Raw genomic sequence first — 24,293 nt, 5'->3', positions numbered from 1 at the left:
GGGACCTCTAAAAGGCTTGTCAGAAGCAGCATCGTTTGAACTACGAAAATCGGATCTATCTGGAGGGCGGGTAAAAAATTCGGAAAATTTTATCTGCTGCGTGAAAAAGGGGAGAAAATAGCTAAAATAAGTAAAAATGAGAAAGGATTGGTAGCTATGTAATTTCTGTAATTTTCTGTTTCTCTTTGAAAATCGGTGAATTTTCTGAAAAAGCGGAATACTTATAAAAAAAGTGAAATTTTTAGAAAATCTGAATTCTTGATAAAAAAGCTGAAATTCAAGAGATAAAAGTGAAAAAAGCGGAAATCCGCTAAAAAGCGGAAAAATCTCATCCCTGTTCATTAATTTATCAATGATATTTTTGATGCCATACTTTAAAGTTAATAGAATAATCAAGAAAGGACAGATGCAATTGCATATTTTTTCGGAAAGAGCAAAAATATGCAGATTATTTAAAAATTATTACTGTTATTTTCAATCAGAGAAGAGTATTTTTCTTCCAACAGTTTCTTTTCCTCCCCAACAGCTTGCATATCAATTAATTCAGATTCCAAAGTCAGTAGCTTTGTCTTCAAATCTGATAGCTCTATATTGGCAGCATCTAGTAAAAAACGAATAAAATATTATGTACTGGGCTGCTAATTCAAAATTGGGTGTAAAAAGAAAAAACATTATATTATTGTAGCAAAAGACATTTTATTTTTTCCAAAAACAAATTCAATATATTGTTTTACAACCAGTTTTAAGTCGTTTTGAGGAAAATTAAAAGTAGACACAGTAAACATTCAGCTATTGTAACCAGCAGCTGTCTGATTTTTAGTGATTCAAGGAGAATTAAGATGATATTTGTCAACATTTTGTTGATGCATTGCCGCAACATATACAAATTTATTTCTACTTTTGTTCAAATTCCTGAATGTAGCTGTGGATAAGCATTTAATTTGAATTATGAGTATATTCAAATTTCTAATGTTTTTTCTTATTTTTTAATTTTTTAAAAGCTTTAAGTACAGTGTAATTTCAAATTGTACTAAAGTTAGGCTCAGTCGTGCCAAATCATTTTATAAATAAATAAACAAACAAAAGAATGTGGCGCAGTAACAAAAAACTTTGGAAACATGTTTTTCAAAATATGGTACTATTCAAATGATAATAAAAAAATATATTCCAAATATAAATATAAAAGAATTATGATATGAAATAATTAAAACTAAATAGAACTTTAAAAAAATTTTTTTTTACAAGATTTCTTTTGAAGTTATATATTTCTTCTATAAATTATTTTAAAATGTAATTACTTACTGAACACGAAATCAGAATCATTTCTTACTAAAAGCCAAACTGATGATATAATATTGTTTAAGTATCTTTAAGTTTTGTTATATAAATAGAACTTATTGCATTGATTTTTTTCATTACAGTAGTTTAGTTAACAAAGTATTGCAGTTTGCTACAATATCAGAATTCTGAAGTGTATTTTTCAGAACATACTTTAGCTATATTTTTTTTAAAATTAAAATCATCAATACAATAAATTTAAACATATTTGTGAATCTTAAATGTGGTTATTTTGACATAGAATAAATTGCAAATTCTTAATGAAACCGGTCAGTTTGGTCTTTTCTTAAAACTCTGATTACAATGGGCATTAGCAATTAAATAATTAAACTAATGATTCTCCAGAATTAAAATTATTTCCCCCCACAAAAATAATGCACATATCAGATAATGATAAAAGTTTTCTTACCAAGTTTATTCATTAAATCTTCAGACTTATCTTTCAAATCACTCTCTGATTTCTTTAAGTCTGAAATTTCTTCTCTGTATAGAGTACACTCATTCTTTAAGCTTACTAGGTCAGTTTCTTTTTGCGTCAAAGTGGCAGAAACTAAAAAACATAAATACATACATATAATATTTTGATATTGATGCGTTTACAAGAAAAATAAGAAAATAACTATAAAAGGTGTCAAAATTCTAATTAAGTTTCATTAAATTTGTGTGTAAATATATGTATGCATATATATATAAACTATTTCTAAATCATGAGAGATAATGCCACTCATAATAGGAAACTGACTATGAAATATTTTTTTAATCACTTACAAAGAATTAAGAAAAACTATTACTTGTCAACTACTTTATGAATAAAAAAAGTAATCTTACTAATTAGAAGGTCATTTAAAAGTGGTAAATAATACTGTAAATAGTCTATTAATACATATTGTTTAAATGTGTAACATTCTTATGCTTATTTTTTGTACTTATAGGTAAATCATATTTATAAAGATTAACCGTATTATTTTTTTTTTTAAAAATTAATCACCAGTGTTGAGTCTTTTACCTATTACTCTTTTTAGATATTTTAATCCTTGTGAGCTAACAATAAATATTAAAATCACTTCTATTTGATTCGTACTTGCCTGTTTCAGTCAGTTAGATAGAGAATTCTTTTTATATTTCTACCCCTTCTTAAGGAAATAAATTCTATTGTTTCTGCATTGTATGGAATATTTTTTTTTAAAATCAATGGACTGGACTTCAATTAAGCACAACTGAGAAAGATATTAATTTTATGCCCATATCTGGTAGGAGGGGCAAAGCACTAGCAACTTTTCATGCATAATGCGTAAAAAAAAAGAACAATGAATAACTTGATCTAAGTGTTGGATTTTTTTTTTAAAGAATTAATCACCTAATGGACATTTGCGGATTCAATTTTAATAGCTTGATAGAGTGACTTAAAATATCCCAATGGATAAGTGCACACATTATTTTAAGTTAAGAAATCAGACACAAAAATATACTTTCTATAATTAAACATATTTTTTCAGCGGACTAGGATTAGCGGATTTTAGACTCACAAAATAGAAGGGGTAGTTGCAATTCAGGAAATATGGTTTCAATAGTTTGGCCAGAAGAGAGCTCCAAAGTTTGAACTCTGTGGCGTAAATTTTACTTTTGTGTATTTCGTTATATCCTGAAAATTTTTTAAGCCAATTAGATTCTTTTTGCATACAATTATAAAATCGTTTATTAAAAAAAATAACTTTAGTACTTTTTATTATTTTATGCACTAACAGTCTAAATTTTTTTTTAATTGCAAGGTATAAAATTTTTTTGCACAATTTTGAAAAATTTAATTTTATATGGCACAGTTATGAGAAATATAAGTCATGAGAAATTACATTTCAAAAGAGACACTTAAAATTAGATTTCTCAGGAAATAATTGACCAATTTTCCTGAATTTTTTTCTGCCACCCATTTTATATCTAACTATTCACAATTTTTTCGATTATCAGTGAACAAATATATATATATATATATATATATATACTAAAAGTTGTTTTTGCATGAAATTTCTAGCAAAATTTTTTATTTTTATTAATGTTCGAGGTATGAAGAAATACGCAAAAAGTAAAATTAACATTAAGAGGGTCAAAACTTTATAGCAATTTCCTGACCAAATTGTTACTGGGACCAGATTAAAGCTGCCCCTTATATTTAGGGGCTTCGAAATCTGTATCCATCAGGGGAGAATAAGGTATGTTCATCTAAGAAAGTACGTTTTTATGTTTGATTCCAGAACTTATAATATCGTCTGCACTTATTAATTAGCATATTTAAGGTCACTCTTTCGAACCATTAAGATTTGAGTCCTAGAACGTGAAAATCCAATCATTAGATCAAAAGTTAATTAGGGTAGTCCCTTTTTTTTACTCACTGGAAATGGCGATTTCGGAGGCTTTTTTTAAGAGCAGGATCATCTGTAGGAAGAAAAGTGGACTAAGGCTTTCAACATTTATGACTATTTGTGAGGATAAATGATGTATGACCCTTTTTAAGTGTAGAACCTCCAGTGGGTTAAACAAATTTAACAAGGAAAACCTTATTCTAGAATACGATTTTTTTAAAAGAAAACAATCGTAAATATTATTTATATATTTAACATGAGTACAAATAATTTATAGTTTTTATTTAGCAAGTACATGCTCACAACAAAATTTTCTGGAAAAAAGTGAAAAAATAAAAGATTTATGCATTTTGATACCTTGAAGTGGAACATATACCTTTTGAAATTTTAATTTGGATGCTTTTATTCTAAGTTCATTAAAATTAGTGAGAAAAAAAATTGCAAAACTTCCTAAACTAAATATGTAGCAAATATAAAAAATATTGTTATACCATTCTGGAAATCTGTTTTCAGATTTTCTAAAGATTCTGTAGCAGCAGCCTTTTCTTTTTCATAAACTTCTCGATCATTATAAGCAGATTCTAAATTTATATTGATAATTAGAAGAAACATAACATTTAAAATATTCTCAATACATTACAAAAAATGAAAATTACTGTGACCATGGCAGTAAGAGTTTCAGAAAATTACCACAATACAAGGGTGCATGTCTCTTTATTCTTCCATTGCCAAAACTATACATTATGCATATTTTTAGAAAAATCTTTAAGGAAAATTTTGAGACGAAAATGTTATTAATTCTGTCACTACTTTTTCAGTTATTACACGTCAAATTAAAAAAAAATATCTATTTTTTTACCATTTAAAGAAAAGATTAGCAATAACTATTCTTAAATGTATGCTTATGCCTAGGCCTTATTTAAATTAATTAGATGGTTTACATCAGAGGTTTTTTGGTGCTAAGTAAAAACAACCATAATTTATCTTGAAAACAATTGTACTGATTAATAATACATTCTCTTTTGGAGTGAGCTAAGATTCCAAGGGTAGTTCATGAAGAAGCATATGAAGTAATAATAAACAGATTACTTTAGATGACTTCATTAATAACTAAAATGTTTACTGCTATAATTCTTTGGATTATTTTCATGTAATATACTAAAAATGTTTTACAATGTTTCAAATTAAAAAAATATTTTTAAGTTGAAAAGAAATAGACGCAGATATAATCTAGGGAAAAAAATTGAAGAAAAAGCACAGATCTCATCAAAATTAAAAATTAGGTAAAATAAATAGATTCTGGAAATATGGTCCTAATAGTTAGGTCAAAAAATTAGATCCCTAAATGTTGATTTTACTTTTTGCTTCTGTTTTGCCACATCAAGAAATTTTTGAGTGAATTATTGTAAGATATACACTTTTAAATTTTGCAAATTATTCGCTACAATTCGAAATTTTCTCTTTTTACAGTGAAATAAAATTATAAAAATAAAAAATATTAAAGATATATTTTCTTTGTGTGAAATTTTATTGGTATAAAAATTTCTTGAGCAATGGTGAACAGTGCAAAAAGTATATTTAACTGCTCTTCAGACTAAACTATTTGGATCATATTTTTTTTTCTCCAAATTGTAGCTACTCACTATATTTTGAGGGTCAGGAATCCAAATCCACTGAAAAAAGTTTTGTTTATTCAGTAAAAGTAAATTTTTGTGCCTGATTCATAATCATTAAAAAATATTGTTTTCACTAACTAATTAGCATATTTAAAGTCACCCTCGCGAACAATTAGACTGAATCCTAGTATGTGAAAATCCAATCATTAGATTAAAAGTGATTTAGGATAATTTTCTTTTTGTGCTTTGTACATCTAAGTGAATAAAACATTAACAAATAAGACTTATTTAAATTCTTAGAAATTGTTTAAAAAAGTGAAAAAATAGTTTTTAATTTACAATAAACGAACATTCAAGCTTTCTATATCATTTTCAAATCTTTTCTTCTGAAATTGTTGAATAAAGAAACTGAAGGTGCGAAATACATGATCACAAACACTACGTAAGGCAAAAGAGGCTGGAATCAAAGATCAAGTTAGGTATTTTGTAAGAGTTTGAAGTGTAATTTCATAAAACTTAATTTACTTTCACGTTATTCCGTAGACTTGAGTAAGCAAATTAAAACTTAATGAACTCATTGAATAAAGAAATGAGAAGTTTAACAATCAGTCAAATTCATTTTTTTAGTCTATTTAAAAACATACAAAATAGCAAAGACTATAATATAACTATCTATCACCTAGGCTAAAAAAAATCTGAAATGAAAGAAATAGGTATGCTAAATGCTGTTTTAATTTAATTTTATGCATTAGGTAAGAAGAACAAGAAAAAAAAAAGAAGTGCACAGGAAAAGTGATTGTTTTACACCCTTTGATTAACTCAAAAAACTTTCAATTATGGACAATGCAAGTCTGAATAATAATAATAATTTAAAAAAAAAAAAAAAAACAGATAAGTGAAATGAAAAAAAAAAGAAAGAATTTTAAACACAAATTTAGATTTTACAAATCTTGTCAGTTTCCAAAAAGAAAAAACTATTTTGACAATCAACCTGGACTTTATGAATACAGAAAAAAAAGAATAATATATATTTAAAAATACCAACCCAAATCTTTGGTGAGTGCAGCAATTTTATCTTCCAGGCCATTATACTTATTATTAAGAGTTTCATATTCCTTTTCTTTTTCTGATAATTGTATTTTTAAATCATCAAGTTCTTTAGCTCCAGCTCCGAAACTTATTTCAGCTTCACTATGTATACTCTCATCTGATTTGCGATCCATTTCAATTTTTAAAGTTTCATTGTCATGTGTTAATTTAGCATACTCAGATTTTAATGTGGATATAAATATTTCTTGTTCCTCTAAGGACTTCTGTGCATCACTTAACTTCTGCTTCAAATCTGTCAACTCCAAATTACACTTCTCACCTGTAAAAAGTAATTAACAGATTATTTTTTTTCTTCATAATTATAGTAGTCTAAAAATTTTGGGAATTTTTGTTTAGAATGGGTGTTCAGGTGAGCTAGCAGCAATGTGTTTCAGAAATGATTTATAACTGCTTTATATCATTTTTGCAAAAACTTGTCTCAACAGTCTTTAATTATACCAACTATGAATTCAATCACCAAGTCTTCTTTTCTGTAAACGTTGTTATTGTAGTTGTCTATACAAGGTGTTCCCTAATAGCTACCCTTATTATACCAGATATACACTGTTTTGGACAAGAAATACATGAAATTTGCAGGGACACATTCACCAACAGAAACATGTTCTTCGAATTGAAAAGAATTACTGCATTAAATAAAATATCAATTTTATCAAAAATATATTGTTCTGAAATGTTATTACTTATTCAACCATCAACTGGAAGATCCAATTTGAAGATTAAATATTAATGTTAAAAATTGCAATTTAGAATGTTAATTATGTTATGCTAATTATTAGAATGTTAATTAAGTACCGTGAAGGAAATCAGGCAAAAAAGCACCATAGAAAAGTTACGCATCTTCTATACACTTAAGATTTCATGTTAAAAACGAAGTAAAATAAAAAATATATATAAGGGTCAAAATTTATATATTTAAGCAATGAAGAAATGGAAACAGTATCAACTCGTATCCCTCTATTGAATCACTACGATGGCATAAAAAAAAAACAATTGTTAATTTTTTTTAGTTACCTGATGACATTAAGTATTTCTAAAAACTGCCTTTTAACTTTTGTTTTTCTCAGCCATTAAAAGGATTTTGCTCTTGGTCCAGTCTTCCTTAGCATTGATTAATTAGATATTGGTGTACCCCTTTAGTTTATACTTAGTACTGTTCCGACAAATTGTTAAACCTATTCAAAGAAACAAGATCATTTCTAAATCTTAAGATTTGTATCTAGTTAATTCTAACATTTGGTAAAATATTGTGTCAAACAATTATTAGATTTGATTGCTTTGATTTTTATAAAAATTTTTTTTGGAGGAATCAATAGTCCTTGTAATGATTTTTTAAATTTTTTTATTTTTACATGAATAGTCTTATTAAGCTAGTTTAAAATGTTCCCAATTTCTAAATTTTTTAAGTTTACTAAATATTTTGAGCTGTATCGTTATAAAGACTATGTTTTTTGTAAGGGCAAACACATATCTTCCTTATTTTGGAAGATCATAATAAAAATCAATGGTGTATCTTGTTTAGTAATATATATTTTTTTACCATGAATATCTTCAAGTGAAGAAAGTTTATTTTCTAAGAGAGCGTATTTCTGCTGCAAGGATGTATGTTCCTCTTTTAGCTGATTGCATGCTGTTTCTCTACTTGTAGCTAATGCAACAGCCTCCTCCAGTTTCAATTTTATCTCGGAATTTTGTTTTTCACTGTTTACCAAGTCTAAAATAAAGAAAAATTAATCATTAAAGTATTTTTTTTTTAAATTACCTGCTGAAAAAGTAATTTTAACATTAAAAGTAGTCTTATCTGAGTAATATAGGTAATTTTGTTACAAAAATGTAATATGAAAATCTGATGGAAGCATATTAACTACTAACTATCACAACTAAAAAATATGACACACTAATTTCATACTTTTTTAAGGGTTCATAAATGTTTAATATATTAGTGATAATTTTAATGACAGATAAAATAATCAATTTTTTTTGTTTACAAATGATACAGACAAATAAATTAAAATCTAAGCAAAATGCAAAACAAATTAAAAAAAAAAAACAAAGTATTATATACGCTTAAGTTTAACCAAGTTTTCTTTTTCTTTCAATATTTCAGCCAAAATGCAAACTAAGTCGAAATATGTCAAACATAATAAATAAAATGAAAAAATCAAACAATATATAAATGAGCCACAATGAATTCTAAAATTTGTAAGGATTACCACAGCAACAACTAATAAAGTCAACAACTAATTTTTGCAGCACCTGATGTAGTATTTATAACACTTTTAACTACATTGCAGTAGAAACTTTTCAAGCAATTACTGTAAAAGATATTATGATTATTTACTCTTATAGATTACTGTATAAGTAGTCTACTTAAATTGATACACAAAATTAAAGACAAAGCTTACATAAAAGAGTACTGTAAACTTCATGAAGTTACATAATTATAAATGATGTTGCACATTAATAAAACTAGTAGAACCTAATCTCCACTTTTTAGAACCAAAATAACTCTGTTAAAAATATTAACTCATTTATTAAATAAAAATTGCCGTTTCCTTATTAAGGCTTATAAATGTGAAAAGTTGGAACAAAAATCTTAAAAATAATTGATTCAAAAAGTACTTCCCTCCAAATAATTAAATGAAAGTAATAACCCTTCTAAAAAATTGAAGAAAAACGCTTTTGTTCGTCAAAAATATGAATATCTTCTAAAATTCTTTTACTATAGCAGTACTAGGCAAAGCTACTAGTACTCAGTATAAAATACAGAGGAGAATTAAAATTAGATACAAGTGTACCTGATTTCAAGGAGCTTATCAGACCATCACCGATCTTTTTGGCAGCTTCCTTTTGTGATCTTAAGGTTTCTGAATTTTTAGTCACTAATTCTGTAAAAAGAAAAAAAATAAATACTTATATTTAAATGTGCCTATACAAAATAAATAAATAAAAAAAAACAGTAAAACTTTGAGTATACTCTTACATCAGAATAACCTTTTGTTTGGTACACAGAAAAACACACTGTACAATATTTTTTAATGATAATTACCTTTTTCCCAACTAATAAACCAATGTTGGAAATAACAGCCGATCCAATTTAGGGCTCACAACTACTGATGTTCAAGCCTGTAGTCCTTTAATTTTGAAACCAATCCAGAAGACAAGGAAACTTCTGGATCACATTGAGAGAAATTTTCATTTGAGTTACATGTAGAGGAAAACCACATACGGTTAGCCTCACGGCAAGGGGACTCTAACCCGTGATCCATCGACCACTGAGGATATTTTATGTCAGCATTGTGGCTGGTGCAAGCTGGATGCAGAATTCTTATCAACCAGCCTTCCTTTAGATTTGAACTCTGTTCAACTTTTTGGAAGGCAAACGCTCTATCTGCTGAATTATCATGGCTAAACTATTAACACTCAAAATACTTCAGTACTGGCAATAGCACTGTCTGTTGAGGATTAAGAAGTATTTTTGGATATTTTACCAATTTTCTTTTTTTTAATTTCATCAACAAATACAGAGAAATTAGAATATACTGGTAAACNATGAGCGTTCGATGACGTATACTATCAAACTCACAAATGGACCAATCAGAGGTTAACGCTGATTTCCAGCTGACGGCGTCCTGTCCTAAGAAACCAGGCCTTTAGACTCCTTTCCACTCTATAGCGGAAGTCGCGGGAATCCGACTATCGTTCCGGCGGCTTGGGTTTCTCTAATTGGACTCCCTAAAAATTTTAGTTTTTGGAACATGGTCGAAAATTTTAAAAATTGGGAGAAAAAAGCGGATTTCCGCTTTTTCGAGGAAGTCTTTCATCCCTTGGAGACGTGAACGGCAAAATGATCTCCAATGACTCACGGCAATGCGGATTAATATTTGAAACTGAATTCAGGTTTGCCAAATTTTGGACGTTTTGTCTCAGAATGACGCAGCTTTGGCAGAAACTGAGCTGAATGTCGCAAAATGGCGCAGTTCTGCCGTTTTGTCTCAGTTTGTCGCAAATGGCGCAGGTGTAGCATCCCTGGTATGTGTAACTATAGTTACAAAAAAAGCAGCAAGCTCAATTTTAGAAAAAATATTCAGTCTGACAGCTGCACATATGTTGCTTGAGAGAAAAAATACTTAATTGATCAATAAAACATTTCATTTTTTATTACAGCTAACTATTAAAATAAATTTAGAGAAAGTATTAATAATAATTGTATAAAAAATACTATGAACACAATTAGGAAATGGAAAATGTCACACATATTAACAAATCTAATTACTTATTTCTTCCTCGAGGGATTTGCATTTATCAAATAAACTGCAAGCTTCATTTTTGTTAGCATCACGATCAGATTCCAAAGCAAAAATCTTGGCCTTCTGTGTTTCAATAGTTTCTGTAGCATCATTCAATTTCTTACTAAGATCATCATAATTCTTTTCAGCTCCTTTAAGAAAATATATTTTTATTGACATATTATTAATACTTAATAAAAAAAGAGTCAAGAATATTTTTTTTGTCATACTAATTAAAAAATGCTTTCCTTTTGCAATTCAAGTAAGGTTAGTAAAAGAAATTGTTGTTTTCATAAAATTTAATTATTATTTTTGGGTTAGAGATATTTAAAACAAAGGATAAAATAATATTTTCAGTGAAATTAAACTAATTAAAAATCATATACAAAATTGTTTGAAATAAAAGATTTTAAATGATTTTGTTTCTTTCAAACATAAAAAATGCTAATTCTACCTGTAAGGTTTTCACCAGATGTTTCTATTCTGCTTTCAAGTTCTAGTTTTTCATTTTTCAGTTTTTCGATAAGCTCAGATGAAGATGCTGAAAAATCCAAATCAATTAAAAGATATCAATAAATTTATCTAAATACATTTGTTTTTTAAACTATATTACTAATGTAGTTAAAAGAAAATTTGCCGCGAAGGATTTCTACCATGGCCTAGCACCCTCTTTTAAAAAGAAAAAAAAGTATGAGATTTTAAACTGTAACTACGATTAATAATATTTTATTTTGAAATTGTGCGGTATAACAAAAGAAGCACTGTGCTGAGCGTGCCTAAAATAAAAAATTCAAGTTAGGTATTTCATAAGAATTTGAAGTGCAATTTTATAATCTATTTTAACAGGTTCGCATAAGAAAATTTAATAAATTCATTGAATACAGAGGTAAGAAGCTCAACAATTAAGAATATTTATTTCTGTAAAGCACTTTTAATGCACATGCACTTTTTTCACCAACGCTCAAAACAATTTGCAGATATGTGATGGCTGGAAGAATGAATTATCTAATTTTTTTTCTCAATGTAATTTTTTTCTCAATGTAATTTTTTATGCATGCATTAAAGAATATGTATTGAAAAAAATTGTAAAAATTCCCAAAAATCACTTAAAAACTGTGATAAGTGAAATAAGATCAATGATGAACCCAAGCGTATCCACAGTGAAATCGTACAAATCGGATGTATCAAAAAGTAGCTAATTAAATGCATGTTTCGAGATTCATATATTATAATAAATATAGGATCGTTAAAAACTTTGAAACTGAATAAAAAATATAATAATAATAATTAAAAAAACTATCAGAACACTGCATGGCTTTTGCACAAATGATTGTGTCAAAAATAATTCCTCAAATGTACTAAATCCTTGTCTCTACAGATAATATCCAACGAAAATATCGGAATTAAAAAAAACATGGAAAAAATAGTGGCATCGTGTTAAAAAATGAAGGAATTATTGAAAGATCTTATCACAATAACTATGAACAATATAAGAATAAATTATTGAAAAAAGAAAAAAAAAAGAGGTAGAATTCGTGCAATAATAACTGATAAAAACATTGAAACACTGCATGGATTTAGGACAGAATTCAAGCAAATAAAAAAGTGATAACTCAAGTGAGCGATTCAGAGTTAGTGTGTCGTAATAATATTGGAATTTAGAAAACAATTAAAAATTGATTATATTGACTGAAAGAAAAAGGATATTAAAACATGGGTTTAAGATTCTATATATCGTGTTGAAATGCAATTACTGAAATGCGAGAGATTTAAAATTTACACGTCGTTTGATAATAATAAAATTTATTTGATCTAATTGAAGGTAAATAAAAAATAAAAGGCGGGCATATACATGTACAGTGCAGAACCTCTTATCCGGAAATCAGAAAGCCGGAAAGAAATTCGGAACCGGAAATTAATTTTCTCCCATCAAAAAAATCAGTGTTTCCTGCAAGATTTTGAGCCCATTTTGTTTAGAGCGTACGGCGTATCGAGTTGACGAAAGAACTGATTTAGAGGATGGATCAAAAGCCATTTGTAGACGAATCTCACATAAGCACAAATAGCTTATATATGTTATTAATGTAAATAATAACATTAATAACATATGTAAGCCTGTATATAAATTTTATTTCATAATTTCTTTCCTTATTTAAACTTAAGCGTATTATTATTTATACTTTTTTATTATTTTTAAAACTATTTCAAAAAAATTTTTTAGTTTCGTTTTATAAACATTAAAAAAAATAATTAAAAAAAAAAAAGGCAATTTGTATCGATTCAGAAGAAAACCGGAAAAATCAGTTATCCGGAATCGTGATGGTCCCGATCGTTCCGGATAATCGCCTCTCTACTGTACATTGATTAAATAATTCTTCTGTTAAAAATCAGAATTTGCACAAAATTGCTACTCATTAAAATACAAGTTTAAAAAAAAAAAACTATTGAATAGTTAAGTTATTCCTTATGATGCCATTTTTATCGCCTTGTGTTCTCATAGCTCACCTGAAGTTGCGTTTTGTTTCTAACAAATCAGCATTAAAAAAAGTCATTATCACTGAAGGATGAGAACTTAGGAAGAAAAAAAAAAGTTGCTGGTAAGAGTAGAACAAATTTTTTGTTAACGAGATTTTGAGTAAGTAACCAAACTGAAATTCTATACAAGAATTCTGAGAAAATTTTTTCAGAACATAAATTATTGTTTCACAGAAGTCTGTTAACAAAGTCTTGAAATTCGCAGATTTCCAGGAATTAGTGGAAGAATCATATATTTGAATTTGATTACAAAAGCGGTATGCATATAAAAAGCAACTTTAACAATTACATACAAAAGATAAATGCATAAATTGAAAGAAAAGATACATAAAAAATACTTTCCCTGAATTAAATATATATTCGTGAACAATGTAAACATAAAACTCGTACAAAAATCTGCAAAGCCAGAGGAAACGTAAAATGGATTTTTAAGACTGTTTCCTGTTAAGTTTTTTTTTCTGACACTTCAGCTCATAAATTTTGTTAGTTTCGAACAGGATATAATTTTGCAACCATCAACTAGGAAATAAATTACAATATATTGAATAAATGAGTCAATAATAAAAAAAACCAACCTAAATCTTTCGTGAGTGCAGCTATTTCTACTTCCAGCTCACGTTGCTTGAATAGAAGTGAATTGCACTTATTATTCAGAGTGTCACATTCAATTTCCTTCTCGGACAATTGCATTTTGAAATCATCAAGTTCTTTATCTTTAGGACCAAAACTTATTTCAGCTTCACTATTCAAACTATCTTCAGATTTACTATCCAGTTCAATTTTCAATGTTTCGATGTCTTTTGATAATTTAGTGTTCTCAGATTTTAAGGTCGATACAAAGATTTCCTGTTCTTCAAGTGATTTCTGTGCATCGTTCAATTTCTGTTTCAAATCTGTAAGTTCCAAATTGCATTTCTCACCTGAAAAATATAATTAATAGCTTATTTCTTTTTATAAATACCATAGTTCAAAGCTTGTGAGAATTTAAGAGGGTCTTGTACAGACTGTAACTCAAACAAATTATAAAAAAATATTCCATTTCCAGACTTGTTAGAGCAGCCTTTTATTATTTCATGTATGTAATAAAGCTCAATAATTTAATTTTATTTTCTGTATACAACAAAGGTGCCGTAAATAGAAAGTGTTCCATAATCACCACATTTGAACTGCCCTTTTTTTTTTAATCTCTGGCACATGAATTTGTTATAAGTCCCATATTCTTCAGCAGTGAGTGATTAGTTAGATTTTGATACAACTCTCCCCCAACCTTGTTTCATTACCAATTTATAACTCTTACTTAGTACTCTTTTTTTTAATAATGTTTTTGTAATACTTTGTGTACGAAATATATTAAAAGCAGTGGTTACAGACTACTCTGAATAGAGTTCCTAACCACATTTTGGGATATCAAATATAAGTTTTCAACAATTATCCTTCGTACATTGAACAAAAGACAACTGCACATATACTATGTTAACATGCTACCACTAAAATAAACTGTGTAAACTCTTGTGTGAATAATCAATGTATAGTGATACTATAATAGCCAGTGATGAGCAGCAATATTTGCAATAGGATGATATAAATATTTTCTTTATATTATATAGTAAAATAGTCTAACAATAGCTTTATAGATGACACATTCAGCATGTTAGGTATTNGTTTTTAAGTTCCACCTTTGAAAATTTGATTTTCTGAAACTTCTGCGATCTAGGATTTTTTTAAACATCTGGACCTTCGATCTCCGGATCACTGCTAGGGAAAAATCCGGAATTTTTCCGGGGCACAATCAGCCCTGTAATGTTAAATAGTAGATTTTGTGAGCCAAATAAATATCATTGAAAGAGGATGTAAACATGGTGAATTTTCACTAAAATGGGGAATTTTATTATTAACTATTCATTAAAATAAAAAATCATTATGCTGCAACATAATTGTAGATCTAAGAATTATTCAAATTGAATCTCAAAAACTGATTACTGTTAATGACAATTATTCAAATAGACGGTATCCAGGTATGACATCAAATATCCAGGTATGACATATTAATTCTCCAAGTTTTTGTAAAAGAAAATTGCAATTTTTCCCAAGTTTTAGCGTAAAAACAAAATTTCCTGCAGGTTTCCCCTGACCTGTAGGAACCCTGTTATGATGCATAACACACATATTCTGATGATATTGTTATTATTTTCTAGTTCATTCCTTTACAGCCATTTAATCAAATGTCAAGAAATTTTACCAAGTGAAGCAGCCAATTCTAAGACAGCCAATTCTTGCTGCAAGCATGTGTATTCATCTTTTAGCTGATTAAAAGCAGCATCTTTAGTTTCTGCAACACCATCAGTTTCTTCTAGTTTCAATTTTATCTTTGAAAATTTTTCCTCACTGCTTACCAAATCTAAAATAGGGAAGAAAAATAAATTGTTACAATCTTTATGTAAATAATTTGTAGAGAAACATTAAAATACACCTACCTGATTTTAATGAATTTACCAGATCATCATTAAGTTTTTCAGCAGCTTCCTTTTGAGAATTCAATGCCTCCAAATTTTGAGAAACTAATCCTGCAATAAAAGTGATTCTCAATAATTTCATTGAAAAAATAATAATAAATAAATAAAATTAACGAATCTAATTACCTATTTCTTCTTCAAGAGTTTTGCATTTATCAAACAATTTGGTAGCCTCATTTTTGTTAGCGTCACACTCAGATTCTAAAGCAAATATCTTGGCCTTCTGTTGCTCAATAGTTTCAGTGGCCTCATATAATTTTTTACTAAGATCATCATGTTTTTCATTAGTTCCTTTAAGAAAAATAAATATTTTTATCAACATAATTTTGATATAACTTTTATAAAAAAGTCATTCTTTTTTTTCTCAAATATACTTTCATCAATATTTAAAAGCAGGTTGAAATAGGAGTTTTCACAGTTAGAAAAAAAATATTGCTTAAATACAAAGAAAATTACTCTAAATTATGTCAAAAGTCATCCTCATCAAAAATGCCACTCAAGTTGTATCAGATTTTAATGTCAATAAATATTATGCATCAGTTCATTGTTAACAAATGCCTTGCAAGAGAATAGTGCAATTTTTTTAATTGGATTTACCTTTAAGAACTTCCACAGATGAAGCCAAATTGTTTTCAAGTTCTAATTTCTCACTTTTCAGCTTTTCAATCAGCTCAGATGAAGAAACTGAAAATACAAACCAATTTAGAGTAAAATTAAAAGTAACACTTTTATTTTACTCTACTCAAACTCTTTTTAAGGATACTAATTGCAAAATTAACGAAGAGATTAACAAATTGGAATGTAAGTACTTCAAGAAAAAAGGACAGAAGAAAGTGAATATTTGATATTATTTAAAATAAACTTTTAGACGCTACATCTGAATTTAAGTTATGAAAAATACATTATTATTTTTAAGATTCACAAAAATAACAAAACTACATAACTAGAAAATAAGAAACTTTGTCAAATCAGTTTGTAATGGAACATAGTTAAACTTTTTCAGAGATTAAAATTATTTCTCAACATAAGTGAGATCACTGGAAGACCAGTATCTTGTAAAGGATTAATGAATTCTTTCATTGAATGAAACATTTATTTTACCTTTAAGACTTTCCAATGATGTAGTCAAACTGTTTTCAATCTCGAGTTTCTCACTTTTCATTTTTTCAATAAGTTCAGATGAAGAAGCTGAAAATCCAAACTAGTTTTAGGAAAATAGGTAATTTATCTGATTTAATAAAACTCTTTAGAAACTACACCGAAGCTTTAGTAAGAAAACAATTTTGTTTAATACAATTAGTATAAAAAATTATGGAGAGATATTAAATTGCTTTAAAGACGAAAATGTTGTATCGTTGCTTTAATTTTTAGTGAATACATTTGCTAGCTGAGTTGTGTTTTCTAAATTTTAACAGTACTTGATACAACATAATTTCTAAGTACTTGATACAACATAAAATCTAAGTACTTGATACAACATAATTTTTTAGATTGTTAACCAGATTGGTAGCCATGATCGAAAAGATTAAACTTTAAATCAACATTAATTAATTAAAGGATAATCTGAACTTAAATAATTAAAACCTAGATGAATTAAAATAAAACACCATTGTTTAACATATACGAAAAGTATTTATTGAAATTAGTAAAAATCTAGGTTAAATAAAATTATTATAATATGCGGACGCATGGACTGTACATTTCAGTCCTAACAAATTGCAATATGACATGATCAAAACTTTAAACATTAAATTAAATTAAGTTAAGGGACTCTGAAGGAGAAGAGAGAGAAAATTAGATTTAAAAAAAACGGTTTAAAAAATTACTTATCTAAGCGTGGCCGGCCGGAAGCGCGACATCAGGACCTAAAAAAATAGGGACACCCTCTAAGAGGATGGAAAGAAGAAAAGTGTCACGCGCCAAAAAAATTCGTAATCTCCTTCGCTTCGGAGGTGCAGCCGTTGCTGGAGCTGGATTGATCGGCGAATCGCGACTGCTAGTGACGTCAGGCTATTCAAGGAAAGATGAACAGAGTCCCCAAAAGAAATAAATCAGAGATCCCTTTTTAATAAAAACATTACTTATCAATAAATTATATTATTTTAATTTACGTGCCATAATTAAAAATAAAATCAATTATTAATTTAATTAGTGTCAAAAATAATTAGTGTCAACAATGAAACATTAAATACTAAAATGAATAAAATAACAATTATATAATTTCCCAACCATAACAAAAAGCATTGCAAAGATTTAATTTGTGATAATAAAACACAAGTACAACCTATAATTTTTTTTTCTTCCAGAAATTAATCAACCTACAAAAATGGGAATCAATTGATGCAGACTCGGTAAGGAAACTGATCTGATTGAATTTTGAAATTAATTATTCTGCCTCTTTCATGTAAACACCTACATTTTTTTTAAGTAAATAAATAAAATAAAAATGCTAAAAAATTGATGGCATAGTAATTTCTAAGAAATGAAATATCTTCAGCAAGATCTTCTTTGATAGAGAGCTGTAGATTAACTTGATAATTTTCAAAGCTGAGAATAGTCTTTGTACACCAACTGGAGTATGAGGAAGAGGACTTTTTTTTTTTGTTAAGTTTTTCTGAAAGATTCGTATATGTTCTAAACAAAGTGTCTACCAAGGGTAAATATATTTCTCTATTTCTTCAGAGGCGTGTAAAAATCCTGCTTGTATTTTTTCTCTCTTTTATATCCAGACTTTATTTGCTTATTTATTTTAATTTGCTTTGCCATAGGGTTTTCAATATTATTCAAAACAAAATTCATCATTGGAAAAGAATGAAAGAGACTCAGTTGCGCTATCTGCAGTCTGACTATCATGTTTGAAATAGGATCAATTGTTCTGATAATAACTTCATTTTCAGTGAAAGGTCATAGATGGATTTCTAATGAATTAATTTGCCTTTTTCAGCAGCTAACAAAATTCAGTGTTAGCAAACTAATAATTTCTTTTTTTAAAATCTATTTATTAATGTTATTAAAATAGAAAATAAGTTTAGGACTCTTTTTACCCAAAAATCTGTGTAATTTTGATCCCATGACAGAAGTATCAAAAAAAGTTCACCTTTTTGCAAGAATAAAAAAGATAAGTCCAAAATCAGCAAGTATTCAATCATGAATTTTATCTTAAATAAATTTGCTTTTGTTAGCTTTCACATGGCTTACTGTAAGAGTTAACCAAAGGACTTACACACACCAAAGAGTTTAACTGTGAGCAATAGTTTGCCTTTGATATTATTCTAAAAGCTGTTTAATGAAAATTCGGCATCAAAGTTGTGAACTACTGGAATAGCAAAACAAACAACTTAGAAAAGAAAAAAAAAATTCTTAATTGTGACTTGCAATTACCCTTTGATACTATTCTGAAAAGCTTTAACTGAAAATGAAGCATCAAAGTTATCTCTCTAATGATTTACCAACATTGTACAAGGGCTCTGAACAGCATATCGTAAAATTACCAGAGACCTTTCAGTAGTTCACATGAGTTAATGAAAACTTCAGAAAGTAACAGAAAGAAATTTTTTTCTTAAATATTGTATATGATGTAAGCAGGATTTAAAATGGGACAAGTTAAATACTTCAATTGAACAAGGAAAAAAAAAATCCTTATTTAAGATCTTTTTAATACTAATTTGCAAATAATTTATACAATGCACTTCTTGCAATTTGCCTGAAGTGAAAGTTATTACAGCAGCACTAAATTTGTAATTTTTTAATCAAAAGTGCTTTTAGCCTTGAAATTCCTTAACTTGCCCTGAATTCAGTAGGATATTTCTTTTCATAGAAAATTTTAATCATTAACATTCTCTCAGCATTGCATTGCTATGATGCACAATTGCCAACCTCAATTTCTGAAGTGATTCTAATCGCTCACAATCACATATTTATAAAGCAAATTTTTCAATGGTGAAAAACGAACCAGTTGTTTAAATTTATCTTGATCTAAAATAAGTTGAACAACTAAACAAACTGGGTTGAATTTCTAAGTATACTGTTGCTTCATATCAGCAACCGTAGCATGATACAGAAATATATCTTAAACAGGCATCTTCTCTAGAATATACTATAAACTCTCTGAATCAGGTTCCCTTTTTCTCTCAATGGCAATCAAATTATCACAACTGCATGTTCTTATGAACAGTTAGTCTTTTAAGGCAGTAAAAGGAAAGGCTTGGTGGTCAGGTTCAAGTTGATCTCACCAGGGGAGGGGGAACACACACATTCTCATACAAAATTAGCAATCTACGGAGTGCATTGCTCATAAATGAATAGCAGATATCTCAAAGAAAAAAATTTAAATTTTTAATGTTTGTTGCAGCAAGTAAAATTTGAAAATATTCCATAGCAACAATGAATGCTTCATAGAAGTTAACGACTCTGCTTACTAGTAAATTTAATGAATATTTTAACACTTTAGTATACATTTACAGTATACTTATGTTTATATGCTTAAAGGTCACCAGAACAAAGAATCGGATGCTTACTTACAGCAAAATTAGAGACATAGTTATTACAGAATACAAAATAATTACTTAATTCTTCAGAGAGCGAAAATACAGTTTCCTGCAGCTTTTGCTTTTCCTCAGTTACTTCAGCAATTTTGTTTTCAGCAGCAAACATTTCTGATCTTAATGAAGCAACTTCTTTTTCAAACTGCTCTAGAACGTTACATGATTCCTGTAGTTTTGACTCTAATTGCAAACATTTATCGTCAGTTGATGATTTATCTGAAAATATTGAGGGTATTTTATTTAAATGCTAATAACGCTTTAAAATTTAAGTTAAGAGTTCCTAAATTAACCAGAAAGAGCACTGCTATATTGCATAAAAGCGTAAAGGTGTTTTGAAAGATCAGAATCTAGAGAAGACTTTTATAGGTGATTGTATAAAAGATTAGCAATGTATAATTTTCAATTCAATATTTTAAAATAAATGTCATATTAGGAAAAAGTGTTGGGAGTACCAAACAAAGGCATATTTTTTTCATACTTATTTTTTATTATTTTATTTAATAAAAGTTGAAAAATTTTAATCATAAAAGTATATAAATTTTTAAAGTATTTTAAAGAAAGTAATTTCATATGGTAATATTTATTAAAATATTTGAAGCTGGAAAATGTATTTATTTGTAAAAGTGATAACTTTATTTTTCTTGATGAACTTTGACAAAGTCAAAATTTATTTCAAAAGAACTAGAAAAAAATATGCAAAATATACATTTTTGCAAGTTCCTTATAATAATTGCTTTTTAATGAAAAAAAAAACTGTCTAGCTATCTCTTACAAACTTTTTAAACTAATTATTTAAAATTTTGGACTCCTCGGATTTCTTCTTCTGATCTCTGTATGAACTCTAAATGTGAAATATTTGTGAGAAAAATCTTGTAAGTTTATTATTTTAAATTTTAGAAATTTTCATTTCATTTTTTTTAGCGGTTGACTTGTACACTAGACAATTCGTAATGAAAAATAAGAGGTCGACTTTGACACTAGGCTCTGTAAATTGAAAATAATTTCATGAAGTTATATGTAAAATTATTCTTTGAGTTTATTTTCAATAATTTAACAACAAGATTCAATTTTGAATATCAAAAATATTAAAAAACTTTTCTCTTGCTAATTGATTGGTGAAACAACTCAATGTTTACCAATGCTTCAAACCACATCTATAATTTTGTTTTACTAGTAAATTACAACAAATGCAGGGTTGCAACAGGTGACTAAAATGCGACTATATGCAACTTTTTTTTTGTTCTGGCCTGAAAAGGTTGATAATGCTATTATTTTCAGGAAGAAGAGACTATTGGGAGACTTTTCTGTGCTCTTAGTGATGTTTTTTCAGCATAAATTGGGTGGATAATCTTGAACTCAATGATGTCTTTTTCTTTAAAAAAGAAAAAAAATTTTGAAAATTTTGAATTGCAAATTTGAGTTATCACTTTTTAATGTGCTCAATTTGCACAGATTCCGTTGCAAGTCTATTTTGTATCTTAATCGCCTTTTCAATGGTTANTGAGAAAAATCTTGTAAGTTTATTATTTTAAATTTTAGAAATTTTCATTTCATTTTTTTTAGCGGTTGACTTGTACACTAGACAATTCGTAATGAAAAATAAGAGGTCGACTTTGACACTAGGCTCTGTAAATTGAAAATAATTTCATGAAGTTATATGTAAAATTATTCTTTGAGTTTATTTTCAATAATTTAACAAGATTCAACTTTGAATATCAAAAATATTAAAAAACTTTTCTCCTGCTAATTGATTGGTGAAACAAATCAATGTTTACCAATGCTTCAAACCACATATCTAATCTTGTTTTACTAGTAAATTACAACAAATGCAGGGTTGCAACAGGTGACTAAAATGAGACTATATGCAACTTTTTTTTTGTTTTTGCCTGAAAAGGTTAATAAAGCAATAATTTTCAGGAAGAAGAGATTATTGTGAGACTTTTCTGTGCTCCTAGTGATGTTTTTTTCTTTTTTTTTTTTTTAAAAAAAAAAAGAAAAAAAAAAAAATTTAAAATTTTGAATTGCAAATTTGAGTTATCACTTTTTAACGTGCTCAATTTGCACAGATTCAGTTGCAAGTCTATTTTGTATCTTGATCGCCTTTTCAATGGTTATTGCTACGAAATTCTGCAGGATTTTAAAAATTTAAAAAAAAAAATCCTATTGAGGGTATTCTAGTAATTAGAATATTTAATTTTTCTTAAATATACTAATATTTTTGTGAGATGAGTTGTCTGTACTAAGTACTTAGTTGTTTGTTCTACATATTACTAAATTCTAAGGCTCAAAAAATTTTTTTGAAACTAAAAACATACTCGTTTCAGATTCTTCAAAAAGCTGAGACATTTGATCTAATTTTTCTTTTGCTTCATCCCGCTCAGCGGTTATCACATTAAGACTTTCCTTCAATGAAATCAACTTTCCTTCATATTCTTGCAAGAGCTGAGACATCTGTTCTAATTCCTCCTTAGCTGAGTCTCGCTCAGAGGTCACAAGATTTAGATCCTCTTTTAGTGAAATCAAATCAGCAGATAATCTCTCTATTTCAGGAATATGATCACATTTTAAAAGAGCTTCTGAAAAAAAAAAATTTATTTTCATTGAATCATTTCAGGGTTGCCAAAAGAAAAAGAACAAAATAGTTGCTTTTAGTAACCTAGAGCATGAAAATAGTTGCCTAAATAAGAAAAAAAAATTTCCAATAATATTAGCAAAATGTTATTAAATGACTTAGTTGTCATATAACATGATCCATTTAGTCAGACTTTATTATCGGCCGATTATGTTTTATTCCCTTATTAAGGCTGCTCTTGCTTTCCTCAATGAAATAGATATCCCACAAAAAAAATGTAAAGAAATGTTATATTTCACAAGTACAAATAGTTAAGATAAGGCGTTCTACATTCTAATTCCTCATAAATCTTTCACTCCTTATCTCCCCTTCTGCTGGCCAGACTAGTAGTCCTCTCGTAGTTCAAGCTCCCGTCCTCTAGTGTCCACCATGCAAAAGGGGGGGGGGGACCACAAACGATTTGTAGCTTAAAAATTATCAATTTGTTTTTGTGGGATATCTATCTCATTGAGGAAAGCAAAAGCAGCTAGCGCTCGCCCTAAGATAAAAATTTTCAAGGTATCAAAAGTAGCCTTATAAAAGTAGACACTAGCTACAAAATCAGTATTGCAGTGTAAGTAAATCAGGTGATTATTTAGTAATACAATCAGGTCTATTTAAAATTTGTCATTTGCGTTTTGTAGAACAAGTGCTAAGTTAAATATATTTTAGAATAAATTCAGACAGTTGTATTTCATAAGTTAATAGATTAATAAATTTAAATAATATCAACTGTAATTATCAAACAAATTGAGAAAACTTTTCATCAATTTTTGTTACCAATTTAAACTTACTTTAATTATCAAACAAATGTGGAAACAAATTCAGACAGTTATGTTATGCAAGTTAATAAAAGGAAATCCAAAATTAAGTAAATTATATCAATTTAAATTATTGAACAAAAGGGAAAACAGAAAAATTATACTGGTAAATTCAGAAATATTTTTAAACTTTCTAATTTTTGTTGTCAATTTTAAGTCACTTCAATATCAATTTTTTTTTATAAAACAACTGAGGATAATTATGAAACACATCAATTACTACACGAATAAATTGAATGAAAATAAAAATTAATCAATTTTTATAATGATAATAGACTACTTAAAAAGTACCATTACCTGCTTTTGGATGATCCTTAACAGAAACTTCAGCATTAACTGGTGTTTCTGTCTTGCATTGCTATAACAAAATAAAAACGTTGGTAAAAGCAAAATAAATATAATGTATATAAGAAAAATTATAGAACTTGCGAGGTTTCTTTTTTTGATTGAGAAAAGTTGTTTAGTACCCTTTTACTTACACATATGTCAGTGGAGCTTTATAGCTACACAATGTTCCTCAATTTAAGTATTCACTTTTTATGGTAACATTGTGGGTGCTAAT

General features: G+C 27.8%; 1 protein-coding gene across 1 annotated transcript in view; it reads right to left on the bottom strand.

Annotated features, from left to right (window-relative positions):
* LOC107444097 (kinesin-like protein KIF20B) overlaps positions 1–24,293 on the bottom strand; it is a gene marked incomplete in the record, with an annotated part of 73,617 nt that overhangs the window by 23,587 nt on the left and 25,737 nt on the right. The window contains 17 exon segments of the mRNA XM_071180623.1: positions 467–601; positions 1,748–1,888; positions 4,187–4,276; positions 6,357–6,680; positions 7,959–8,132; positions 9,217–9,306; positions 10,695–10,859; positions 11,162–11,248; positions 13,818–14,162; positions 15,482–15,640; positions 15,717–15,806; positions 15,882–16,046; positions 16,353–16,439; positions 16,857–16,943; positions 20,321–20,515; positions 22,615–22,875; positions 24,029–24,089. Coding sequence (XP_071036724.1) covers positions 467–601; positions 1,748–1,888; positions 4,187–4,276; positions 6,357–6,680; positions 7,959–8,132; positions 9,217–9,306; positions 10,695–10,859; positions 11,162–11,248; positions 13,818–14,162; positions 15,482–15,640; positions 15,717–15,806; positions 15,882–16,046; positions 16,353–16,439; positions 16,857–16,943; positions 20,321–20,515; positions 22,615–22,875; positions 24,029–24,089 — 2,656 coding nt within the window.

This window comes from Parasteatoda tepidariorum, chromosome 5 (assembly GCF_043381705.1).
Source record: "Parasteatoda tepidariorum isolate YZ-2023 chromosome 5, CAS_Ptep_4.0, whole genome shotgun sequence".
Classification (NCBI taxonomy): domain Eukaryota; kingdom Metazoa; phylum Arthropoda; class Arachnida; order Araneae; family Theridiidae; genus Parasteatoda; species Parasteatoda tepidariorum.
Note: the sequence above shows the minus strand (reverse complement) of the source record. Positions and strands in the feature narration are given on the sequence as shown.